We start from the raw sequence: 21,561 nt of genomic DNA on the forward strand, positions 1-21,561 counted from the left end.
AGAAACTTGGATGAACTAAAGAGGCATTACTTAATGTATAAATGAATTTTAATTAACAACTTTCTTACTTTTGTGAGTTAAAATTTCACTTTATAATCTTTCACCATAGCTCTTAACACTTACCATCTGGCTGATATGCATTATTTTAATCGTAATAGTTAACTTCTGCTATCTTAATGATGCTAGAGGATTTTAGAGTTCTGATGGAACCTGCTACTAAAGGTCAGCAGAATAAATTAAGAAACCTTCCTAGATGATCTTTTGGACCTTCTACAGTGTAAAGTCAGTACTGTTAAATTAACCTGGAGTCTCTGAAAGACAGGAAAAAAGTACTCTTAAATAACCTATTTTTGTTTTAAAGTAAACTAAATATCTAAAATTAGAATTTAGTCTTTGCAATTTTGTATCATGGGGCACGAGGAGTAATATGATTTCATTTTGTAGTCTAAAAAAAACTACCAAAAAATAATCGTATTCTTTTAATGTATAAAAAGGCCACATTGCAAGATACCAAGTGCTTCAAAGCACAGCTTTGTGGTTTATTTTTTAGCTCACTTGTTGATCGTGATGAGTGATCAGTTCCTCCTTCTTCTCCATTGTGTATTAGAGAAGTGCGAAACTTTAACTTCAACGGTACTTCTTTGTGTCTGGGTCAGAGTAAGGCACATTAGGTACCCATGTGTGTGAAACAAAATGAATTCTCTGACGACTGAAATCTGCCCATAATTCCGGTACTTCAACTCTTTTTTGGTAATATGGGAAATGTATAAAAGAAAAAAAAAAAATCTGTGTTGCTGACAATTTCTTTACTATTAGAAAAGTGGCAAAGTAGATTTAATCACATTTTTTGGTTATTCTGGAAAATGAATAAATTAAATGAAATTGATCTTCAGTAACAACACTGAGGTTCTACAGCAGTGACCCTTGATCTAGTCAAAAAGCTATAATGATATTCAGTAGCATATATATGGTTTAGGGAGAAAGCAGTTAGGTTGCTTTGATCTTTTAACTAATATTCATTTCCATTTTACTGATTATAATCAACAGTAAGAAATTTTTATTTCTTCTTGATTTTACTTTCTTTTAGGTTGTCTTGATACTTTGGCTGCTATGCAGGACTTAAAAATGGGTGTAGCAAATACAGAGGAAGAGACTCAAGCAGTAATGAAAGTTTATTCTAAAGAAGACTACAGTGTCGTGAACAGATTTGAAAGTATGTGCACAGTAAAATTTTATAGCACAAGCCGATCAGGCTTGTAGAATAAAAGACTAAAATAGATTAAATATATTTTTGTTGTGGGGTTTTTTTTGTGCAGGTCATGGAGGAGGCTGGGGTTATTCAGCCCACTCAGTAGAAGCCATCCGTTTCTGTGCAGATACAGATATTTTGTTAGGTGGTCTTGGTCTTTTTGGAGGTAGAGGTGAATACACTGCTAAAATAAAGGTAAGTTTTTGTGTTTTGTTTTAAACAATATTATATTTTAAAATCAGAACTTTGGAAATGCTACCTAAAACTTTACTTTTATTTTTGATGAATGAGTGGCTTACTGTATATGAAAAGCATTAGTAATAGAACTAGAGAAGGCTTCTCAATGAGGAGTAATGAATCGTATGCAGGTAAGGCAGGTGAAGTAGAGAGCTGAGAATTACTATTCTTAGTTGTCAAGAATTAGCCCATTCTGACCTTCACTAAATACTATCATACAGATATCTTAAGGAGATATGGCAGTGGGTAGAATGGTTCTATGATCTATTTACACAGTGCTCAGAGGTCCACCTGCAGAAAATTGGTGTTATGGACTTCAGGTTAGAATCATGTCCTATGTCAAAATACACAAGGGATGGCTTCTCACAAACAGAAAAACAGCATTTATCAGTAGCTGGAATTCGTTTGGTACCAGCTGAGCCATTGCTTCCCGCTGTCCCTGACACCTCTTTGTCAGATTTTTCTCTGGATAACTTCTCAGCTGGGATTCTTCAACAGAGAGTGAATGTCATCAAACATATTTAAGTCTGTTCTGTGCCAAGTAAAAGGATGGTTAGGGCTGGAGCATGTGTGCTGATTTTAAAATAAATAAATAAAGCTGGCTTTGGATTAAAAAAACTCACATAGACAATGTGATGACAGAGTGCTGGTTTCTGACAGTTAGCTTCTGTTCCTGCTTTTAATGGAGTTTTCAGAAGCTCCCAAAAAGCATTGTAAAGGAAGGATCTAATATTTGTCTGAGATTTGTATTATATATGTATATTCATAATATGTTGTTACTTTTTGTTTAGCGGGTTATTGATTTTCTGTTTTCAGGTGAATAGATATTGAAGTTTGTTTTAGGGAAATTGGTGGTATGTGCTTAGTACTAATATTTGCATAAGACAACAGGAGATCCAAAATAAGTAGTTGTACTTCATTCTAGTCAAGGAACTTAACAACAAAAAAAGGCATGACTAATGTTCATACTATAAGTAGTAAACCTGTGAAAGCACTCTAGTATTATTTTTTCAATTTGTTTCTGGTTGTCTAGGATTAGCTTATAGCCAAGATAAGATTTGCCAGTCCTACCACAGACAAACTCTATTAAACAGATGTTTGCAAGAGATGTCATAGACATTTATTGAGGTCCTTTTTCAAACTAATCTAACTCTAGAAGTGGTTTTTGACTGAGTAAGAAAAATGTTCTTTTCAGAAAGGTATCATCTTTTGTCCTAGTCACCAACTGTTTGTAACACCGTTGACCAGCTCTGCTAACAGTCAAGCTGCCACTTACTGGGGAAGTTGAGTTATATCTTCAGTGCATTTCAATCAATGGCGGAAGGCCTGCACCTTCTGCCCAACTTTGCCTTTTTCAGATGCTCTGCATTTGACTTGCCTGCAAGATTTAGGGAGGTTCTCCACTTAGGAATATACCTGGGCATAGGACTGTGAGATCAGTGTGAATTGCTATTTTTTAAAAGTTAATGATATTATGAAATTCTGAGTTGCAGGTAGGAATTTGCCCGTTAGTGGTAGTAACTAAGGGTTACTTTTGCGAAATGGAAAGAGTAGTTGTAAAGGATTTCCAGAATTCTAGACAGGAAAAGTGCTGTTATAAGGTTTCTAACAGCTAAGACATATTTTTACCGTTTTTCTTACTCCACCAGTTGTTTGAATTGGGTCCAGATGGAGGAGATCATGAGACTGATGGAGACCTTCTTGCTGAAACAGATGTCTTAGCATATGATTGTGCTGCTAGGTAAGATGTTTTCCTCACCTATTTCTACCTACTTCTTGATCTTTGTTCTTAATTTCTTCATATACATATTAAAATAATATTAAATATCAGCAGAGGTATTATCTACATCAGTAGAAATTTGTAGTGAGTAATGTAAAACACTCAAACAGAGTGTGTTGGGTAAAATAGTAAACCACCAAATACCTCACCAAGCCATTATGGTACTAAATTAAAAGGAAAAATCACCTCACACTTGCTCTTGTATAAATCAAAGTCAAATCCCATATTCCTATGATGAGAAGAAGACACAACATTGTAGCGGCTCTTTTGAATGCTTCTATCAAAGGGATGCTTTCAAGTGCAAATGGGTATTTGTATTAAACAACTCATCATTAAACTTATTGTAATATGAAATTATCATGCCTAAAAGAAGGGTTATTGTGCTTCAGCTCAGTGGAATAAAGTAGTTATTGCGTGAAAGATTTGTTCATATGGATGGCATTAGCCATATTTTAGCTGCTTTTTCATTCCCTGTTATGAAATAATTTAGATAATCCATGGCTAATTCTTTTTGGTTTAATTCTTATGTATCCATAACAATAAATATATATGCTGTTACTTTCTTACATATTCATGTGTTATTCCTAAGAATTTATGTATACGCTCCTTTCACTTACAAAAACTAAGCCAGAATTTTCTGAAATAAAATAATATAATTAATACTTCACTTGCAGTACTATGCATTAAATGTAATTGGGTTATTGTGTGTTAATTTGACTTAATCTCTCCTTATTCTGTTTGGCATTTGATATCTGATTGTTTCAAAATGCAAGATCAAGGTAGTTTGAGGCATTTGTAGGTCCTTCTGAATTATTATTTTTTTAAATTGCTACAATATTTTTCAATTAAATATTTTTAATGTTGAATATAAATAGATACTTTGGATTAATAACTTCCATCAATTTTCCATTTTGTTTTATAAGTGGGGGTAATTCATTAAAGATTAATCTAAAAACTAATTCACTTATCTCTTTCAAAATTTATTTTTCCCAGAGAGAAGTATGCGATGATGTTTGATGAACCAGTACTCCTGCAAGCTGGCTGGTGGTATGTGGCCTGGGCAAGAGTATCAGGACCAAGCAGTGATTGTGGATCTCATGGACAGGCCTCTATTACTACAGATGATGGGTATATTTTTTTCCTATATCTTTTAATACAAAATAAGAGATCTAATATTGCTTGAATAATAATTGGGTTATTCTCTTTCAGCGTTGTATTTCAATTTAAAAGTTCCAAGAAATCAAATAATGGTACAGATGTTAATGCTGGGCAGATCCCGCAGTTACTATACAGGTAATATTTTGACCTCTATTTAGAACAAGTTGTTGCCATGTTTTTAAACAGAGGCCTTGTTAAAGTAAGTGTAGGCTTCATGAAATTATTAAACTAAGGATATCAATATCTGAAAAATTCGGGGAAAACTTGATGTCTTTGAGAAAAATAATAAATCCATTATACCACTGTTTATTTCTTTGCAGTTTTTCTTTAAGAGGTGATTCCTCACACATTATGTTCTGAGACTTAAATTTAGTTCAGTAGAGTCTCATGATTTCATCTAACATGCTTCAGTTTTTTTCTAGCTGGGAAGTATTCTGTTAAGTAGACCTCAGTTTAGGAGTAGTATACTATCAAACAGATAGTAGTAGCTCCACAAAATCAGTTTCCTTCAAGGAATAACATTTCTAGTCTTAATGTCATCTGAAGAAATACAGTAAATACTTCTTCTAATTTCATACATAATTAGATCTCAACTTTATCAGTTGTCTGTTGAACAGAATTTGATATTTGATTGCTGGTTTTAGAAAGATTGGAGAGGGAATTATGCTGAAATTGAACAATTTTTTTTTTATAATTACATTAAACTTTTCTTCCCTCTTCATTCCACTTGAACGATACAAACAGGAAAAACTTGGTGTGGATTTCAAGTTAGTTCTTAAATTGTTCTTCCAGGCTACCAACAAGTGATGGCAGTGCATCCAAAGGAAAACAGCAGACCAGTGAACCTGTGCATATTTTAAAGAGATCTTTTGCCAGAACTGTCTCAGTGGTGAGTATTATCAAGGGTCTTCTGTATTTCCTGCAAGTTCATTCCTATTTAGAAAACTGAAAGACATACATGTGGAAATAACTAATGATTTTTTCTGTCTGCTTTATCAAGCAGGAGTTAGGTACACTGACATGTAGAACATTGTATTTTTTTTACTTAAGTCTAAGCTAAGCTTGGTATTGACCTGAGGATGAGAGCTTAGAAATGTATTTGTTTACAACGTATAGTTTACTTTCATGTGTGAGCTACTTAGTTTGGGTTTTTTGGGGAAGGTGTGGGGTGGGTTGAATTCATGCTTACTGATTGTATTCAATGTACAAGCCTTACTCCCTGCCTAGACATGAATATAATTAATAGCAGGCTTTTTAGAGTTTGAGGGAGCTTTACCATATGCTTTCTTCTGTGGCTTTTAAATTACTGGCATTTATTAGCCATTGGTGAGATTCATCTTCCTCTTGCATGTGTTCTGATGCACACTGAGGTAGCATTTAATTAAACTTTGATGGGCTGAGGAAAGGGGTGTTAATAGGCACAGTGAACTGCAGCCATTAATAGAAGCTACTCTGCAGTTCTTCGCATACAAGGAGGTTAGTCAAATTTTGAGGAATAGTGCATGAAGTTGAAATGCAGTATTATGCAAGATAAGGCAAATTCGGTCTTTGTTTTTGAAGTACAGTCCCTTCCGTATCTGTTACAAGCAATGATTATTTTATTTTCAGTTCCATCCTGGTTTATATTTTATATTGCATTACAGATACTGTCAATATTCTCAACTGATAGTTGCACTGAAGTTATTGCCTCCATATGGACACTTGCAGTTCAGTTTTCTTAACCAGCTTGCTTTCTCTTGTTTATGTATTCTCTGTTTCTTCAGTATTCTCTAATGATGAGGATGATCTTATCTAGTTTTCTTTTAGAAATGTATTACCTACAAAATTTGCATTTTTAGTAATCATACTATTGACCTATTAATAGCTACTCTTAATATATGTTTGCTTAAAAATATTTGCTTTAAGCTATGAACTCCTATGGCTTTTGATACTTTGCGCTGTATCCTTCCTCTTCATTATCTTGCTGCTGTTATCCCTCACCACAAATGTGAACTGAGATAAGAGGAAAGTTTTGGATTTCTGCAGCATTAGACGTTTTATAACTAACTTTGTATAAACAGCTTGATTGTTGCAGCTAAAAGGTATACCTGCAGCTTGAAGGTGTTCAATAATGAATACTTGTAGTTTGCCTTCTGAGATACAACTTTATGAAGCTATCAACTTCTTAAATTCTCAAATTCCTTGTGGATTGTAATGCGCTTCTGTTAAATTTTCAAGTAGTGTAAATGTGATGTAGTTCCCATGCAGATCATAACTGTTTAAAGCAGAGCAAAGACAGCCCTGTGAAGTCTTTACTGTTACGACAAGAATGTGTTCTGTTAAAAGCAGGTATTACAAAATTCATATGCAGATGAAGCGAGTAAAACTTACTGAGAAATCTGTATTACAGGTGAATAAAAACAATTGTTAGTTCTTAAATAACTGAGAATTCCACACACAATAGTATTATAACATATGTTATAAATTTGTTTTAGCATGGTATTAGTCTCTCCATCCTCAGTGCTCTTTTGTATTCTCAAGCAAATAGGATTTATGTGTCATATGGTAGATGTGTTTAGACCTAAACACGTTTTAACAATAAAGGTGGATATAGATGCTATTTGCTTTTCATCTTCTTCTGACACTGAAAGATCACTTCTTGTTTTTAACACAAAATCTGCCTTCTGTGTCCTTCATACCCTGAAATAGGAATGCTTTGAATCTTTATTGAGCATTCTTCACTGGAGCTGGACGACACTGGTACTGGGAGTTGAAGAACTTCGTGGACTTAAAGGTTTCCAATACACTGCTACGCTTCTGGACTTGGAAAGGTTGCGTTTTGTGGGCACTTGCTGCCTGAGGTTGCTGAGGGTCTACACCTGTGAAATATATCCAATATCAGGTATTCCACTTAATTCACTTGTTTCATATTTATCAGCAAATAACAATCTACAGGAATTTCAAAATTTGATCTTCCTTTAGGATATGCTGTAAGATGAAATTGCTTATACAGTTGGTTTTATTGGATCAATTAAGAGACTTCCTGTCAGTAATAGGATATTTGCAATTATCTGCATAACCAAGCATCCAACACCACACATTTTTACTGTAATTTGTGTGTATTTTAAAGTTAATTTCTTGTTTCATTTTACAGTTGAGTCCTTTTGAACTATTTGTAACTTCTTTTTTTCCTGTTTCTGTGCATAGTAGCTACTTTGGTAGTAAGAAGAATTTAAATTTGAAAGACAGTATCTCTTTTTCATGCCTGTAGTTTAACAACACTCACATTTAAATGCAGTATAATATATTAATAATGTATAATATAAAGACTGGAAAACTGGAAGTCTCTGATGTTCAGGTTTCTTCGCTGTATTATATTATTATATATGTATAAAACACCCTCCACTGTTATCCTTTTGAAATTAACTTCTCCGAATGTAGATTTGTCAGTGTTGCTAAATTCTAGTTGTTTTATTTGCCTGTAAAATGTACATTTGAATATGAAAATATTTCATTTATTGGACATTTAATACTCCATTTTATATAACGTTCTAGCTACAGCTAAGGCGGTTGTAGAAGAAACCAGCAAACTGGCAGATTGCATTGGAAAAACAAGGACCTTGCTGAGAAAAATTTTATCTGAAGGAGTTGATCATTGCATGGTGAAGTTGGACAATGATCCACAAGGATATCTCAGTCAGCCCCTCAGTCTTTTAGAAGCTGTTCTTCAGGAATGCCATAATACATTCACAGCTTGCTTTCATTCCTTTTATCCAACGCCGGCTCTCCAGTGGGCATGTCTCTGTGACTTGCTGAATTGTTTAGACCAGGTACACTAAAGTGGCAGAAGTAAATATTACAACATAGTTGGCCTTTTTGCTAAGGGCCTAACCATTATTCTTTTTCTGTGTTCATCCTGGTTTGCAACTTGAATTCTGCTCTGATTTGTTTTTTTTAAGTAATTGTTAATTTTGGTTTGGATTAGCTTTATTCTTTGTTTTCCTTTTTTGTTTGTTTGTGTGTTTTGTTTTGTTTGTAAAGTGTGTCCAAGTTCAACAAGGTCCCAGGTACTTCTGGCTCCCTTAGCAGTAAGATTCTCTCTGAGACAGTGAAAAAAATAGTGGTGCTGGTAACTGTCAGCACCTGCTTTTGTGTGGCGTTTTTTATGCTCATCAGTAATACTCGAGTAACTTCTCATTATTAAATGTTACAACAGTGCTCTGATCCAGCAAAGTACATGAGAAGCTGGCAATATTATCGTGTAATCAACAGCTTTTTTCTAAGTATTCTGCTTATTGTGAATGAGCATCCCGCATATAGACGTTGTAGTTGCTTGCTTGCATTGGTGACAGTGAGATTATAAGCTTCTTTGCACGAAAATTCATTTAACATAGAAAAATTAAGAATCGGTTCTTTAATATTTTATTGTAATTACATTGATTAATTGTAGTAAGTGATTGGTCATCAATAGGTGCCGTCATTTCAAAAGTAATTTTAAATGGGTTGTTTGTTTTAAAATATTTCAACCAACAAATTTTACTTACTCTAATTTGATCTGAACGGAACCTTATAAGAGAAGATGAATTCACAGGAAAGCTGGCAGAACATGATATTCTTCATCTGGATTATTTTTATAATTACTAAAAAACTGGAAAGTTTCTTTCAAAAATAGGTTCTCTGTCATTTACTTTGAACACAATGGTGCCACTGTATGTATTTATTTTAATGTTTTTAGGACATCCAAGAAGCAAACTTCAAAACCTCCAGTAGCCGACTCCTTGCTGCCGTTATGTCTGCTCTCTGCCACACATCAGTAAAACTGACCTCAATCTTTCCAATTGCTTATGATGGAGAGGCGTTGCTGCGATCAATGGTCAAACAAGTCAGCACTGAGAATGACTCTGCTCTGGCCCATCGCTTTCCTCTTTTGGTTTCACACATGGAAAAACTTAGTCAGGTTAGGATATATTCTAAAAATTTAGCTACTTGTTTTACTTTGCAACAAAAACCAGTCATGTAAATTGAAGTTTTAGCTTTATAAGGATGTAGCTAAGTTTGCTGGAGTGTTTTCTAAAACGCTGCTTTCAGAACCTTGCTATCTTACCCAATTTTTATCTGTTGGTCTGAAATACTCCAATTATTTCTTGTTTGGAGAATGTCTAAGCAAAAACTATTCTTATTCATTTTGAAATATCTAATTGCAGAGATATAGTGTAGAGTTGTCTTCCATTTGGATAGTATTTTCTGCAACAGTTTTTCAGCTTTTTAATGTGATCACAAGAATGAACATGTGGATAGATTGTGTTTTGAGGAAGAATCAACACAGCTTTGGTAATAATTCATGTCTCAAACTGGAGTTTTTAAAGGAGTCAACAAGCAGATGGACAAAGGAAGCCCCGTTCATATACTTCTATGAAAGGTTATTAAACAATTTCCTAATCAAGGGCTCATGAACACTGTGTATTTGTAGTTTTGTTATTCTAAAATAGATTTCCGGTAATGAAAAAGGGTAAAGATGATAACCAAAGATATAGGACTACTAGCGTTCTTCGCTTTAGAAGACAAGAAGGGTAACATCTTAGGAAATTATGAATTATATAGAAAAGTAAATAAAGGATGATTGTTGAGCCTTCCGATGCCAAAAAATGCAAGCAACCAGACACCTTAGGAAAAAAGTTCAAAAGGTAGTTGCTCTTCATTAAATAAACAGTTAAGCTGTGCAACATCTTGCTACAGGCCATTTTTATTTTCACAGGCTTCAAAAGCACCTGCACAAATTAATAAAGAAGAATAAAAACCACCAAAAGCTATTAAATGCAAAGATAATACTTCCATCTTGGGTACAGCTGCCTCTTGACTGCCAACAATAGACTGAGTTCTGTGCAGTTATCTATCTGTGCAGGTTTGCTTGACCTGATTGTCTTCCCTATCTGTTCCATACTTAGATATTTTTGGGAGACAAAATGGTGAAAAAGGCAAACCTTTGATTTCCATCCGTAGACCTGATTTTATTTTTTCTTATTGGCCACGACTTCCAGTATGGATAACTGTTCCCAACAACAGTGAATGTCACTGCTGGGGAGAAGACACAGTAGATGCTGAAGCTTAGATTTGTTTCACAGTCTTCATTCAGTGAAGTGACAACTGTTTTTATAAGCATCTTGCCACTGGTTTTATCTTACCTGGTTGCACAGAAGATTCTCTTTGCCAACACTAAACCAAAAAGCTTCTCAGTTTCCTTTAGACAATTGGGAAGACAATGATATGAAAGGTTCCGTAGGTGGTAATATATCTGTTATTTTCTAATGTATAGTTATAGATACTACGACAAGGAGGGCTATAAGGACCTCTCCTGAGAAAGACACCTATATATCTTTCCAATGCAATAAGCTAAGTCAGTGCCACTTAATTCTGGAAATAAAGACTATTAATCAGGTTTTTTTTACAGAGGAATACGTATTATGATAGCTTTGAGAATTTTTTTTTTTACCCTAGACATTTCTTATTTTTAAGTAGTCATGATTTTTTCTATTACCTAATGCTTATAGTATGTGAAAATAAATGTGTGGGGTTTTTTTTTAAGTAAGAACAATTTCATCTGTCATTTTTCTTTTCATAATGCAGAGTGAAGAAAACGTTTCAGGAATGACAAGCTTTCGGGAAGTGCTGGAAAAGATGTTGGTCATTGTTGTTTTGCCAGTACGGAACAGCCTTAGAAGAGAAAATGAACTTTTCTCTTCACATCTAGTTTCTAATACCTGTGGGTTGCTTGCTAGTATTGTTAGTGAGCTTACAGCATCGGCGTTAGGATCTGAGGTAAAGCTACTATAAAATCATGAGTAGAAGTCTTTCGGGACAAGTATATTATGAATGTGATATAGGTTGTGACAGCAATTATATAGGTATGCAGATCTTTCGTAGATGCTGGAATTCTCAGTTCTTTTAGTTTCAGATGTTTAACATAGTTTTAAAAGCACGAGTACACTGTATTAGGGAAGTACTGTTGCTAATTAGCTATTTCATTACAGCTGAAGAATACCGTGAATTATTTAAAAACCAGCAATTTTGTTTGAAGTACCTCGCTTTTTGCATGCATGTCTGTGCATGTATACACTCAATATGTAGTTGTTCAGTGCTCACTGGTGGCAGTGCCACATCCCTGAACATCTCTGTGCCTCTGGTATCCTGGGTGCCTCATGAGTTCCAAGCCTATCTGCTTTTGATTATCTGTCAGAATTTGTAATGTTTTTTGTTTATACATTGTGTCTTCCTCCCTTATATGTAAGGTGTTCCTTACATATCTCTTCTTTTATATATTAAATGTTATGTAATGTATGTATTATATTTTTACAAGGCTTTGTTAGAGTTTTTTCGAGTATATTTGCTTTTTATTCAAAAGTTGAGAGTGGTACCGAGTTCAGCTTTTTAAAATCCAGAGATTCATAATCATAGACATTCCCCTTTATGACACTTTAAATAAATTTCTATCATTTAGCAACACTGATTTGATTAAAGGTGTATCACAGCCTGCATAGTATCAGCAGAACCCAACTTTTGATAACACCTTGATTAAAGATGTTTTTCCTGTTATGTAAGATCTGTATCTTTCCTCTGATCGTGGCCTTACCTAAGATAAAAATACGTAAGTCATCTTCTTGAAGTATGGTACAGTTAAGCTATCCTTCCTGCCAAGTCATCCTATGAAACGCATATTTAAATACTTGAAAAAACTAGGAATCAGAATTACCAGAAGTTATGTTTTCTTTTTAGTCTGTATTGACTAGAAGCCCCAATAGTGACATCTTTTATGTTTTATCAAGTGACTGTTAAAATTTGCCCAGTTGAAAATGTAGCAATTTAATTCACTTAACTTCGCTTTATTAAAGTTATCTAGTCCCCAGGCATTACCTTTTTCTGTTTCTTGCATGTGACTTTCTACAGGTTGATGGGCTCAACTCTCTCCATTCTGTCAAATCCACTCCAAACCGATTCACTAAAACAAGCCAGGGAAGAAGCTGGAATACCGGGAATGGATCCCCTGATGCAATATGTTTCTCTGTCGACAAACCTGGTGTAGTTGTTGTAGGATTTTCTGTTTATGGTGGAGGGGGAATCCATGAGTACGAGTTGGAAGTACTAGTTGATGATGTAAGTACTGCATTTGAAAAAACAGTTTGAACAAAAGTGATGCCATAGTTTTTCATAATGTTTTACAGTGTATTATCGTTGCGTTCTTATACAGTCTAGGCTACCAGTGCAACAGTACCGTAGTGGGTTTTTTTTATTTCCTTGTGGTGGTGGTTTTTGTGTTATGGCAAGCTACATGCCATACCTAATAGGGACCTTTTCTTGCTGACAGTTTTTAGATCTTACTTTATTACAAATAAAATTTGAAGTATACTGGGCTTTTCACTTTCTAGAGCTAAGTGTGCATTAGCACCAGTTTTCTCTCAGCAAACCACTAAGGAAAATACAAAATAAAGTAGACCAAGATAAAACATTTCGAACCAACATTTGAAGAAAGGGTTAGCTTACCAGTGTGGTTGCACTATAGCTACAGTTCTGTGTGCTGTTGAAGTACTCTCTTAAAAGAAGCATGAAACTTCACTGTGTGTTCTTGTAATGAGGACACACCTCTGTTCTTTTGCACCTGGTTCTTCACTTTAATCGACTGTTCTAATCTCTTCCAAAGGGCAAGCGTAGGTTGCTATGGAAAATTTCAATAATTTCCTTTTTAGTGGAAAGGCTTTATTGTTGACTCTGAACAGATTTTCCAGGTTTGTTCTATTTTGTAATGCTGTGTGTAACAATTTATACATGAGAGCATGACTCGCGCAATTGTGTGAATGTCATTTTATAATATTTACATTAAAAACATATTGAAGTGGCTTTGTTTCTTTGAATCAGAGCGATCATACTGGAGATTCAACTCATTCTCATAGATGGACATCTTTAGAGTTGGTTAAAGGGACTTACACCACAGATGATTCTCCCAGTGATATTGCTGAAATCAGACTTGACAAAGTTGTGCCACTGAAGGTAAACAAAAGAAGTGCACATCTGTAGTTTTCATATTACTTCTTTAGGTAACAAAAATCAGAATATTCAATGTAAATTGTTTTTTTGTTTACACATTTACAAATTAATCTTTATAAATTTGCTTTATAAATCCTCAATTTCTCCCTGTAACTGAAAGGTTCAAATCCAGGCATCTAAAAGAAATTAAATCTTAATTTTTATAATAGCATAAAATAGACTGTAATTTCTTAGTAACTTAGAATATTCCTGAATGGATGACTTTTTCGTGTGTAATTTGGTAGCTAATTTTCATGGGTGCTTGGTCACTCTTCAGGTAATTAGAAGTAATATTTTACTTATGGTCCATAGTTCGGGAACACAGAACAGCTCTGACTTTTGTTAAATGCTGAATTGTTTTCAGTTAACTTCATTTGCACAGTGATTTGAAGGACTTTTCAGACCCTTCAGTATTAATGTAAAATAACAGATTTCATAATACCATGAAGCCTAACTTATATACTTGGTTTATATTGCTTACTGGCTCTCTTTTCGAAGGAGAATGTGAAATACGCCGTTCGTTTGCGGAACTATGGAAGCCGAACTGCCAATGGAGATGGAGGAATGACGACAGTTCAGTGTCCAGATGGTGTCACATTTACATTTAGTACATGCAGTCTGAGCAGTAATGGCACAAACCAAACGCGAGGACAAATTCCACAGATCCTTTATTACAGGTTTGTGTGTTGTCATGATCCATTTCTAAGAACAGTTAATAAAACCATTGTAGTGCTATTATACCATGTCTGATTTTGAGAAGTAACAGAAATAAATACATCTGGAGTGTGTTGGAGTAAAGAGCTTCTTTAGCAGCAATATTGTGATCATCCAGTATGGTTTGAGGCTTAAGATATTGAGTGAAGACAGTTTTCGGGACACAAGTTGTACTGTAATATGGGAGACTGGTATGATGCACTGCTTCAATCTCTGGGTTTTTTTATAACCTAAGAGATTTTTGAGAGGCTACTCAGTGGCATTATATATAATCTCTCTGATTTCATTCAGTTCCTTCCTCTGTTGTGAGAAAGGATTACATCATGTGATGAAGCAAACTCTGTGTATATAGGAACTGTCTCCTTTCTTACTGTAGAGTTCAAAGTTATAAAAAGATAAATTGCAACTGCCTAAAGAAAACTGAAACACCTAACTGTCCTGCAAGGAAGCTTTATTTTAGCCTTTCAAGGTGATAGTAGGAATTAACTTAAGGTAATGCTGTTGCAGAAAGTGTTTCTTTCATTTTTGAGGAGCTTATCCTGACATCTGTGAAAACATGATTTTTAAAATGTGACAGCACCTAAATATATGCATTACTACCACTATCTATACAGCAAAAAAATGTAATACACCTTTTACTCACGATGACAAAATATCTTTTTGTAAGAATGGTTAATTTAAGTCATAGAGAAGGATAGGTATCTTTGTTTTGCACTGAACTGCTCCAAGTAAAGTTTTTGAGTATTCTGAGGTGTCAGTCCTGGAATCAGTGTTCTTGGAATGATGTTTTGAAAGATCAGATCTTTCTGAACAACAAAGAAATTCAAAAGATAATGGGAAATCTTGCTTTGCATGTTGACTAACTGATTTTGGTTGTCTAGGCCAAGGCTGAATCACTATCATATTGAGGGCTTGAATTAGTTTGTAATTATCATTCAACTGCTATGAAAAGGCAAGTCAAACCAGATCCTTCATCTACCTTATTGAGATAGTTTTGTACATAATGTCGTTTAGGAGAATCTGATTTGACATACAGAGTGGATTTCCAAGAAAAAAACTAATTGTTAAGGGTAAGTCTAAGATAATATTTCAAAACCAAAATTAATCTTTAGAATAGGGAGGGAAAAACCTTTTCCCTGTTATGATATTGCAGAAATATCCACTGAAAGTGTTACTTATTTCTGTGATACATTTAGTATTACTCTGTTTTTATCAAGATAGGTGGCTGGACTTGGATGAGCACAGAAATTAATACATTTCTGTGGTTTGAAAGGCATCTAGTCAAAAGAAACGTAACATTTCAGAAACATGGTTTCCTTATTGTTTGCCAAATAAAAACAAAATTATTGCAAGGGGCTAACACTGAGGCATTGCCCCCAAAACATCTTCTGTGGTTTCTTCAATTGTTTCCTTTATTAGTTTATCATAAATTATTTGTTTTATTTAGTCTTTGTCAAAGATAAGTCACTCATGGTTGTAAAATATAATTTTATATTTTGTGAACTCACTTTACCTAATCCACCATGCAGGAGTGAGTATGATGGAGATCTGCAATCACAGCTTTTGAACAAAGCTAATGAAGAAGATAAAAATTGTAGCAGGGCTCTTTCTGTTGTGAGCGCTGTTGTACGAGCAGCCAAGGACCTGTTGCACAGGGCTCTTGCTGTAGATGGTAAGGCTTTTGAAGATTGACTTTCAAAATCTACTTTTCAAAATTTCTCTGATAGCAAGAGGTAATAGTACAATATTAGTGATACAAAAATAGTGATATTTCTCTTTTGCTTTCCAAAGAATATTTTTCTTACCTGTCATACCTGTAGGTATCAAACTGTGAGTAACTTTCTAAGTCATTCATTTGGGCTTGAGATGTCATAGGCAGATACCTCATATAATTTTGCACATCAATTTAGCAAGTATCATATTAAAGCTGGTAGATTTCTTTATTACCAAAAGGTATGCTGGGATGGGTCAGTTCCAAATGTTATTGCATGTTTTGCACAGTGGCGGTAATCAGGAAGACTGAATGTAGTGTGTTTACAAGCACTTAAACCTCAGGTTTTGAGAAATGTAGACATTAGCCTTAAAACTGAATGGTTTAATGCTACTGTCTTCAGCCATTCTAGTCAAAGTGTCCAGAATATTACGTACTGCTATAGAAAATTGATTTGGAGGGCTGGGAGGAGCTTACTGTGCTAGCTTTTATACCATAGAAAGTATGAACACAGTTTCACAAAATGGTGAAGAATGCAATAAAATTATGCTCTAAGAGAAGGAAATCTTTTAACAGAGAACTGTATATAATGACGTGTTTATCTCAGGGAAGCTTTGCGGTTTTAGAATTTGACAATGCTTAGATAACAAAAATAATTTTAAGAGTTTCTACATTAGTTTTTACTTAAGTTTAACTCATAAGAAGCAAAGCAAAAAACTGAGATGTGTTTTGAACCATGGTACGTTTATTAATAATACCTGTATTGGAATTATTTTTATTTAGCTGAAGACATTCCAGAACTACTCAGCTCTTCCAGTCTGTTTTCAATGCTGCTTCCCCTCATAATAGCCTACATAGGACCAGTAGCAGCAGCTATTCCCAAGGTATGATCCTCAATAGAAATTACTGAAGAAATTAAAGAATATTATACAAGGAAAAGGTTTACAGTGAAAATCTGAGTACCTTGATGTCTTATGATTTTAAGAATTAGTACGTTATATTTGACCATGTGACTCTTTACGAATTTTCCAGGAGTTAAGAAGTTTATAAACAGGTCATGTTTTAAAAATGACTTTTTTTTTTAACTTAAATTGAAGACATGATGAAAAAAATACCTTAAGGAAGCAGAGGAAAAGATGACAGGTTTTAACTGTAAGAAAAGACAAGAAGTTAGGAGGATCTGCATTCATGACTTTTCGATTAATTTTGGTGGGATTAAATGGTTTTTATATTATATCAATTTATTTTTACATTAAAAATCCAAAGCAGCAATAGCTGCTCATTAAATCAAGATTATTTCTATCAAATTTAGAGATGGGAAGATATCTGCTACAAATAAAAACAACCTTACTTTTCTGTGGCATAGCATTCTTCCATGTGCCTGGTCTGGAACAGTCTTGAAATCTGTTATTAGATTTAAAAATGCTATTAATCCTCAGCTAGTAGGCACTATTGCCTTTTATTACTTTTTCATGAACTGACTTCTCTTTAAAGGGGGTGGAGAGAAGACTTAAAATCCAACAATTTCATTTCAATTAAAATAGTTTCAGATTTCAGTTACCTTGTTACTGTGATGAACTGGTGTTTAGAACCAAGGGTTTTGCTTTAGGAGTGTTCCTCTTACTTGAAAATCTCATCAAGAGAACAATGTGATGCTTGACACTATGTTAATTAAAATGCATTGAATGTTTGATAAGAACAATATTAATATTGTTATAAAACAAAGTATAACTGGATTATGACTTCAGTGTGGTATTTGATTTCTGTCGGCTCACGCTAATTGTTTGCTAACGTTACGGGTTTTTAGTGGAAAATGTTTTAGTGAAGGTATCTCACAGTTTTGTGCAGATTTTTGTTTCAACTTAGGCAAGCAGCCAAGAGGAGTATTTGAGATTAATAGAGTGATGCTTTTTCTGTCAGGATTGTTTAGACACAGAATTGGAAAATGATTGAATGAGTTGTAGAATCATAGAGCCATAGAATAGTTTGGGTTGGAAGGGACCTTCAAAGGCCATCTAGTCCAACCCCCTTGCAATGAGCCGGGACATCTTCAACTAGATTAGGTTACTCAGAGCCCCATGGTAGTGACATTCTGAGAATATCCAGAACAACCATTGTAGAGAGATGCTAAGTTTGTCACTATTGTTTTCACACAGTCATAAATAATACTTTATTGTGTGTGGTGTTGCGTTACAGGTTGCTGTTGAGATCTTTGGCCTGGTACAACAGTTACTGCCTTCTGTGGCAGTTTTGAATCAGAAATATGCCCCTCCAGCTTTTAACCCAAATCAATCTACAGACAGCACCACAGGGAATCAGCCAGAGCAAGGGCTTTCAGCTTGTACTACCTCCAATCACTATGCTGTTGTGGAAAGTGAGCATCCCTATAAACCTGCCTGCGTTACACACTATAAGGTAAGCACAATTGCTAGGTGCGCATGCTGTTTCTTCAGAGCTTTTTGCCCGTGAGATTAGTTTTGTCCACATTTACGGTCAGAAAAATTGTTGCTATGGGTGATAATTGATATGGTCTAATATAGGAGACAGTTTATTGTTACTGTTCAGCTTTCTGGGGAAACCTCTGTTTTTCCAGTATGTGTAGTAGAAATTGTAGTGGAAACTAGTGCAGTTTTAACATCCTAATGCAGGGATCTACTCTTAAGTCCTCAAAACTTGGTCTTAGATTTTCCTGTTGTCGTGGACAGTTTCTTTGCTCTAACTGTACAGAGTGTAGAAGTTGGAAGTCTAATCATGTCTCAAACTTTTACCTAAAACAATGCTTTGTAACAATACCTAACATCAATTCTAGTCATATTAATATATGTTACAGTGTAGGGATCCCTATGCTGGCTATTGCTGCACTGCTAATTTAAATTCTTCATTAATTATTTTCACTTGGGCCATGATTCAGCATTGCAGAAGTCTCTGAAGTAGGAATTCTCTGAGTAGGATTCATTCCACCCTAATGGATGACTATTGCAATAAAACTTTCCTCAGTGTCAATAGAGAAAGAATGTTTATTGCTAGCTGAATAGAGGGCTGGGGCATAAATTACAAGCCTGAGAAATCCCATATTTCAGTTCTTGAAGTAGTGAGTTCTGCAGTCACATTGATTCCATGCCTGTAACTCCAGAGGCAGAAAACCTGGAATCAAGTAAGAGCTGAAGGAGATCATTAATTACTGTTCTACTTGCTTGTCCTGTGATACAGAAAGACATCCACTGCAGAAAATGTGTTTATCATATGACCTTTCTGAAGCAATGGTGCTTGTTACTGCTCTAAAAAATTATGGAGCTCATCTGAAGCCTTTGACTTAGTTGTTATGCTTTTGAATTTCTGTGTAGCTATATGCTACATATTCACAGGTGTGATTCAACTGCTGTGTACTTTTCTAGGATTGCACAAAACAGATATTGAATGTGTTTGTTGAAGTTTGCATTTAAAAAGGTATTTGAGAGTTAAATGTTTGTAGTGGTCGTCTGTGGTTGTTTTGTTTAACAATCCTGTGCAGAATTCTTAGAAACAATCACAAGTGGTATCGTAAGTGCAAATATTTAATCTGAACTTAAATTATAATACATTATTATAATTCAACAGCGTACAAAGCATTTCATGTATATCTGAATTGCAAAGAATACATTAGGTTAATATTAATCTAAAGCATATTAAAAAAAAATGTGCAGAATTACATAATTGAATCACTTTCATAGCCTAAAGAGTTGAAACCAAATGGAAATGAAGAAATAAATGTAAAACAAAAAAAAAAATCAAAATTTGCATATAATTGGACTTTTTTTTTTTTAGGTGACTTTTCCTGAATGTGTCAGGTGGATAACAATAGAATTTGACACTCAGTGTGGCACTGCTCAATCAGAGGATGTTCTTCGTTTACTAATTCCTGTCAGAATTGCACAGAGTCTGGGCTTTGGACCAAAGCATGCTTCTGTTCATGAAAACCTTAATTCATGGATAGAACTGAAAAAATTCTCTGGATCTTCAGGATGGCCTACCATGGTACTAGTATTGCCAGGTAATGAATAGATACTGCAATAATTTATAGTAATGTGAATTATTAGAATAATGAAAGAAAGTTGGATTTTTCTGCAAAATTATCTTAGGAAACAAAGTTGAAAAAGTGTCTTCATCCAAGCTGGGAAGAGTTCATTATGAGCCATTGGTTGTACATCAGTTGAGTATGTTTGTATTAGGTTTCTTGTTTGACGTGTTGATCTGAGTGTTATACAGGGTTTTACTTCACATGTTACATATAAGGACTAGGTTTCATATATGTTAATGTAGAAGAAACATACAAGAAGAGGAGAGATCTTTTTTTTTTTCTAATTTATTTTATGTACCCATTTGCTTCCTCTAAGGAAATGAAGCTCTGTTTTCTCTGGAGACTGCGTCAGACTATGTAAAAGATGAAAAGGCCTGTTTTTATGGTTTCAAATGTTACGCAATTGGATATGAATTCAGTCCAGGATCCGATGAGGTAAGGAAAAAGTGAAGTGGCTACAATTGCATCAACTATTAATTTTCTCCTATAAGGCCTTTTTTTTTTTCTTGTAACAGTATCTGTATCTCCATTTCTGACTGAATAACGTGCAAACTATTTTAGAATTATTTTCACATAAGTTTTTAACATTTTTCTGTTACAGATATTATTTGTTTGGAATTAATAAATCAGAATATTATTGGAATGTCTTTTTTTTTTTTAATAACTGGGACAGCCTGAAAAATACATAGCAAGACTAGTATGTTAGTGGGATATTAAATTTCCTAGAATTCTCACCTAGTCTTCCACCATAAATCCAAAGAATTGGGGCTTTCAGCTACACAGTGATTAGTATTTTACTGCCAATTAAGGGATGATAAACTTGCATTTTTTTTCCAGTGTTCACTCCTATCAGAACTCTCAGACTCCCTGAAAAGGTTGTGCTCATTTATGCTACCTGAGATTTTGCACAGTGGTCACTTCATCTTGCCTTTAAGGACTTCAGTCATTTCCATGGCTGTTTGCAAGAGCAAAATAAAACTTCTTCATGTCCTTGGGCCAGTGCTTTATTTTGGCTTAAGAGATTGCTGAAAATACTTAATATGCTTTATAACAATTCCAGAAAAATAGCCCTTCCCTAATCTTGGGAGTCTTTGGGCTGATTGCTTCACATGAACTTGCCTCTCTGCATCTTGCCTACGCTACAACCCTCATGAAAGATTTACTACTTCTTATTCCTGGATTCTGCTCAAGCTGAATCATGTCTTCAAGTTTTCAACAAGTGAGATTCTTTGGAATTTCATAACAAATCAGATAAGGGAACATACTGTTAGATCATTAACTGTGGCAGTCTCATTGGCTTGCAGCAAACCAGATTTATAAATCCTATAATCTAACTAGTCTATGTTTGAGTAACAATAATTTTTGCTTATGCAGAAAAAAATGATGCAGGTTGGTATACGTCAATTTTTAAAAAGCATTTACAAAGCAAGCTGCTGGCAAGTTTTAGCACTAAGAGCTAAAATATGTGAACTATATAATCTAAAGAGAAGTTGCAAGTAATTGTTTTCAAACATACCTTTTATAGCCCAAACACTCTAATGTAAAGTTCTGTAAACAGAAAAGCAAATTTTACAGTGTTTAAGCTACCGTGCATCTCAGGA

General features: G+C 34.5%; 1 protein-coding gene across 9 annotated transcripts in view; it reads left to right on the forward strand.

The window, feature by feature from the left end:
* Positions 1-21,561, forward strand: part of MYCBP2 (MYC binding protein 2) — a 198,953-nt gene that overhangs the window by 91,991 nt on the left and 85,401 nt on the right. For all 9 annotated transcript variants that reach the window (XM_080363498.1, XM_080363499.1, XM_080363500.1 and 6 more), the window contains 18 exons: positions 1,088-1,213; positions 1,317-1,444; positions 3,136-3,227; positions 4,260-4,394; positions 4,476-4,559; positions 5,217-5,313; positions 7,113-7,305; positions 7,959-8,233; positions 9,139-9,360; positions 11,028-11,219; positions 12,345-12,551; positions 13,311-13,442; positions 13,977-14,155; positions 15,722-15,864; positions 16,687-16,787; positions 18,100-18,318; positions 19,708-19,933; positions 20,277-20,395. In XM_080363498.1, coding sequence (XP_080219624.1) covers positions 1,088-1,213; positions 1,317-1,444; positions 3,136-3,227; positions 4,260-4,394; positions 4,476-4,559; positions 5,217-5,313; positions 7,113-7,305; positions 7,959-8,233; positions 9,139-9,360; positions 11,028-11,219; positions 12,345-12,551; positions 13,311-13,442; positions 13,977-14,155; positions 15,722-15,864; positions 16,687-16,787; positions 18,100-18,318; positions 19,708-19,933; positions 20,277-20,395 — 2,870 coding nt within the window. The remainder of the gene's footprint in view (positions 1-1,087; positions 1,214-1,316; positions 1,445-3,135; positions 3,228-4,259; positions 4,395-4,475; positions 4,560-5,216; positions 5,314-7,112; positions 7,306-7,958; positions 8,234-9,138; positions 9,361-11,027; positions 11,220-12,344; positions 12,552-13,310; positions 13,443-13,976; positions 14,156-15,721; positions 15,865-16,686; positions 16,788-18,099; positions 18,319-19,707; positions 19,934-20,276; positions 20,396-21,561) is intronic.

The sequence above is a fragment of the Nesoenas mayeri genome (assembly GCF_963082525.1).
Source record: "Nesoenas mayeri genome assembly, chromosome: 1".
In the NCBI taxonomy this organism is placed as follows: Eukaryota; Metazoa; Chordata; class Aves; order Columbiformes; family Columbidae; genus Nesoenas; species Nesoenas mayeri.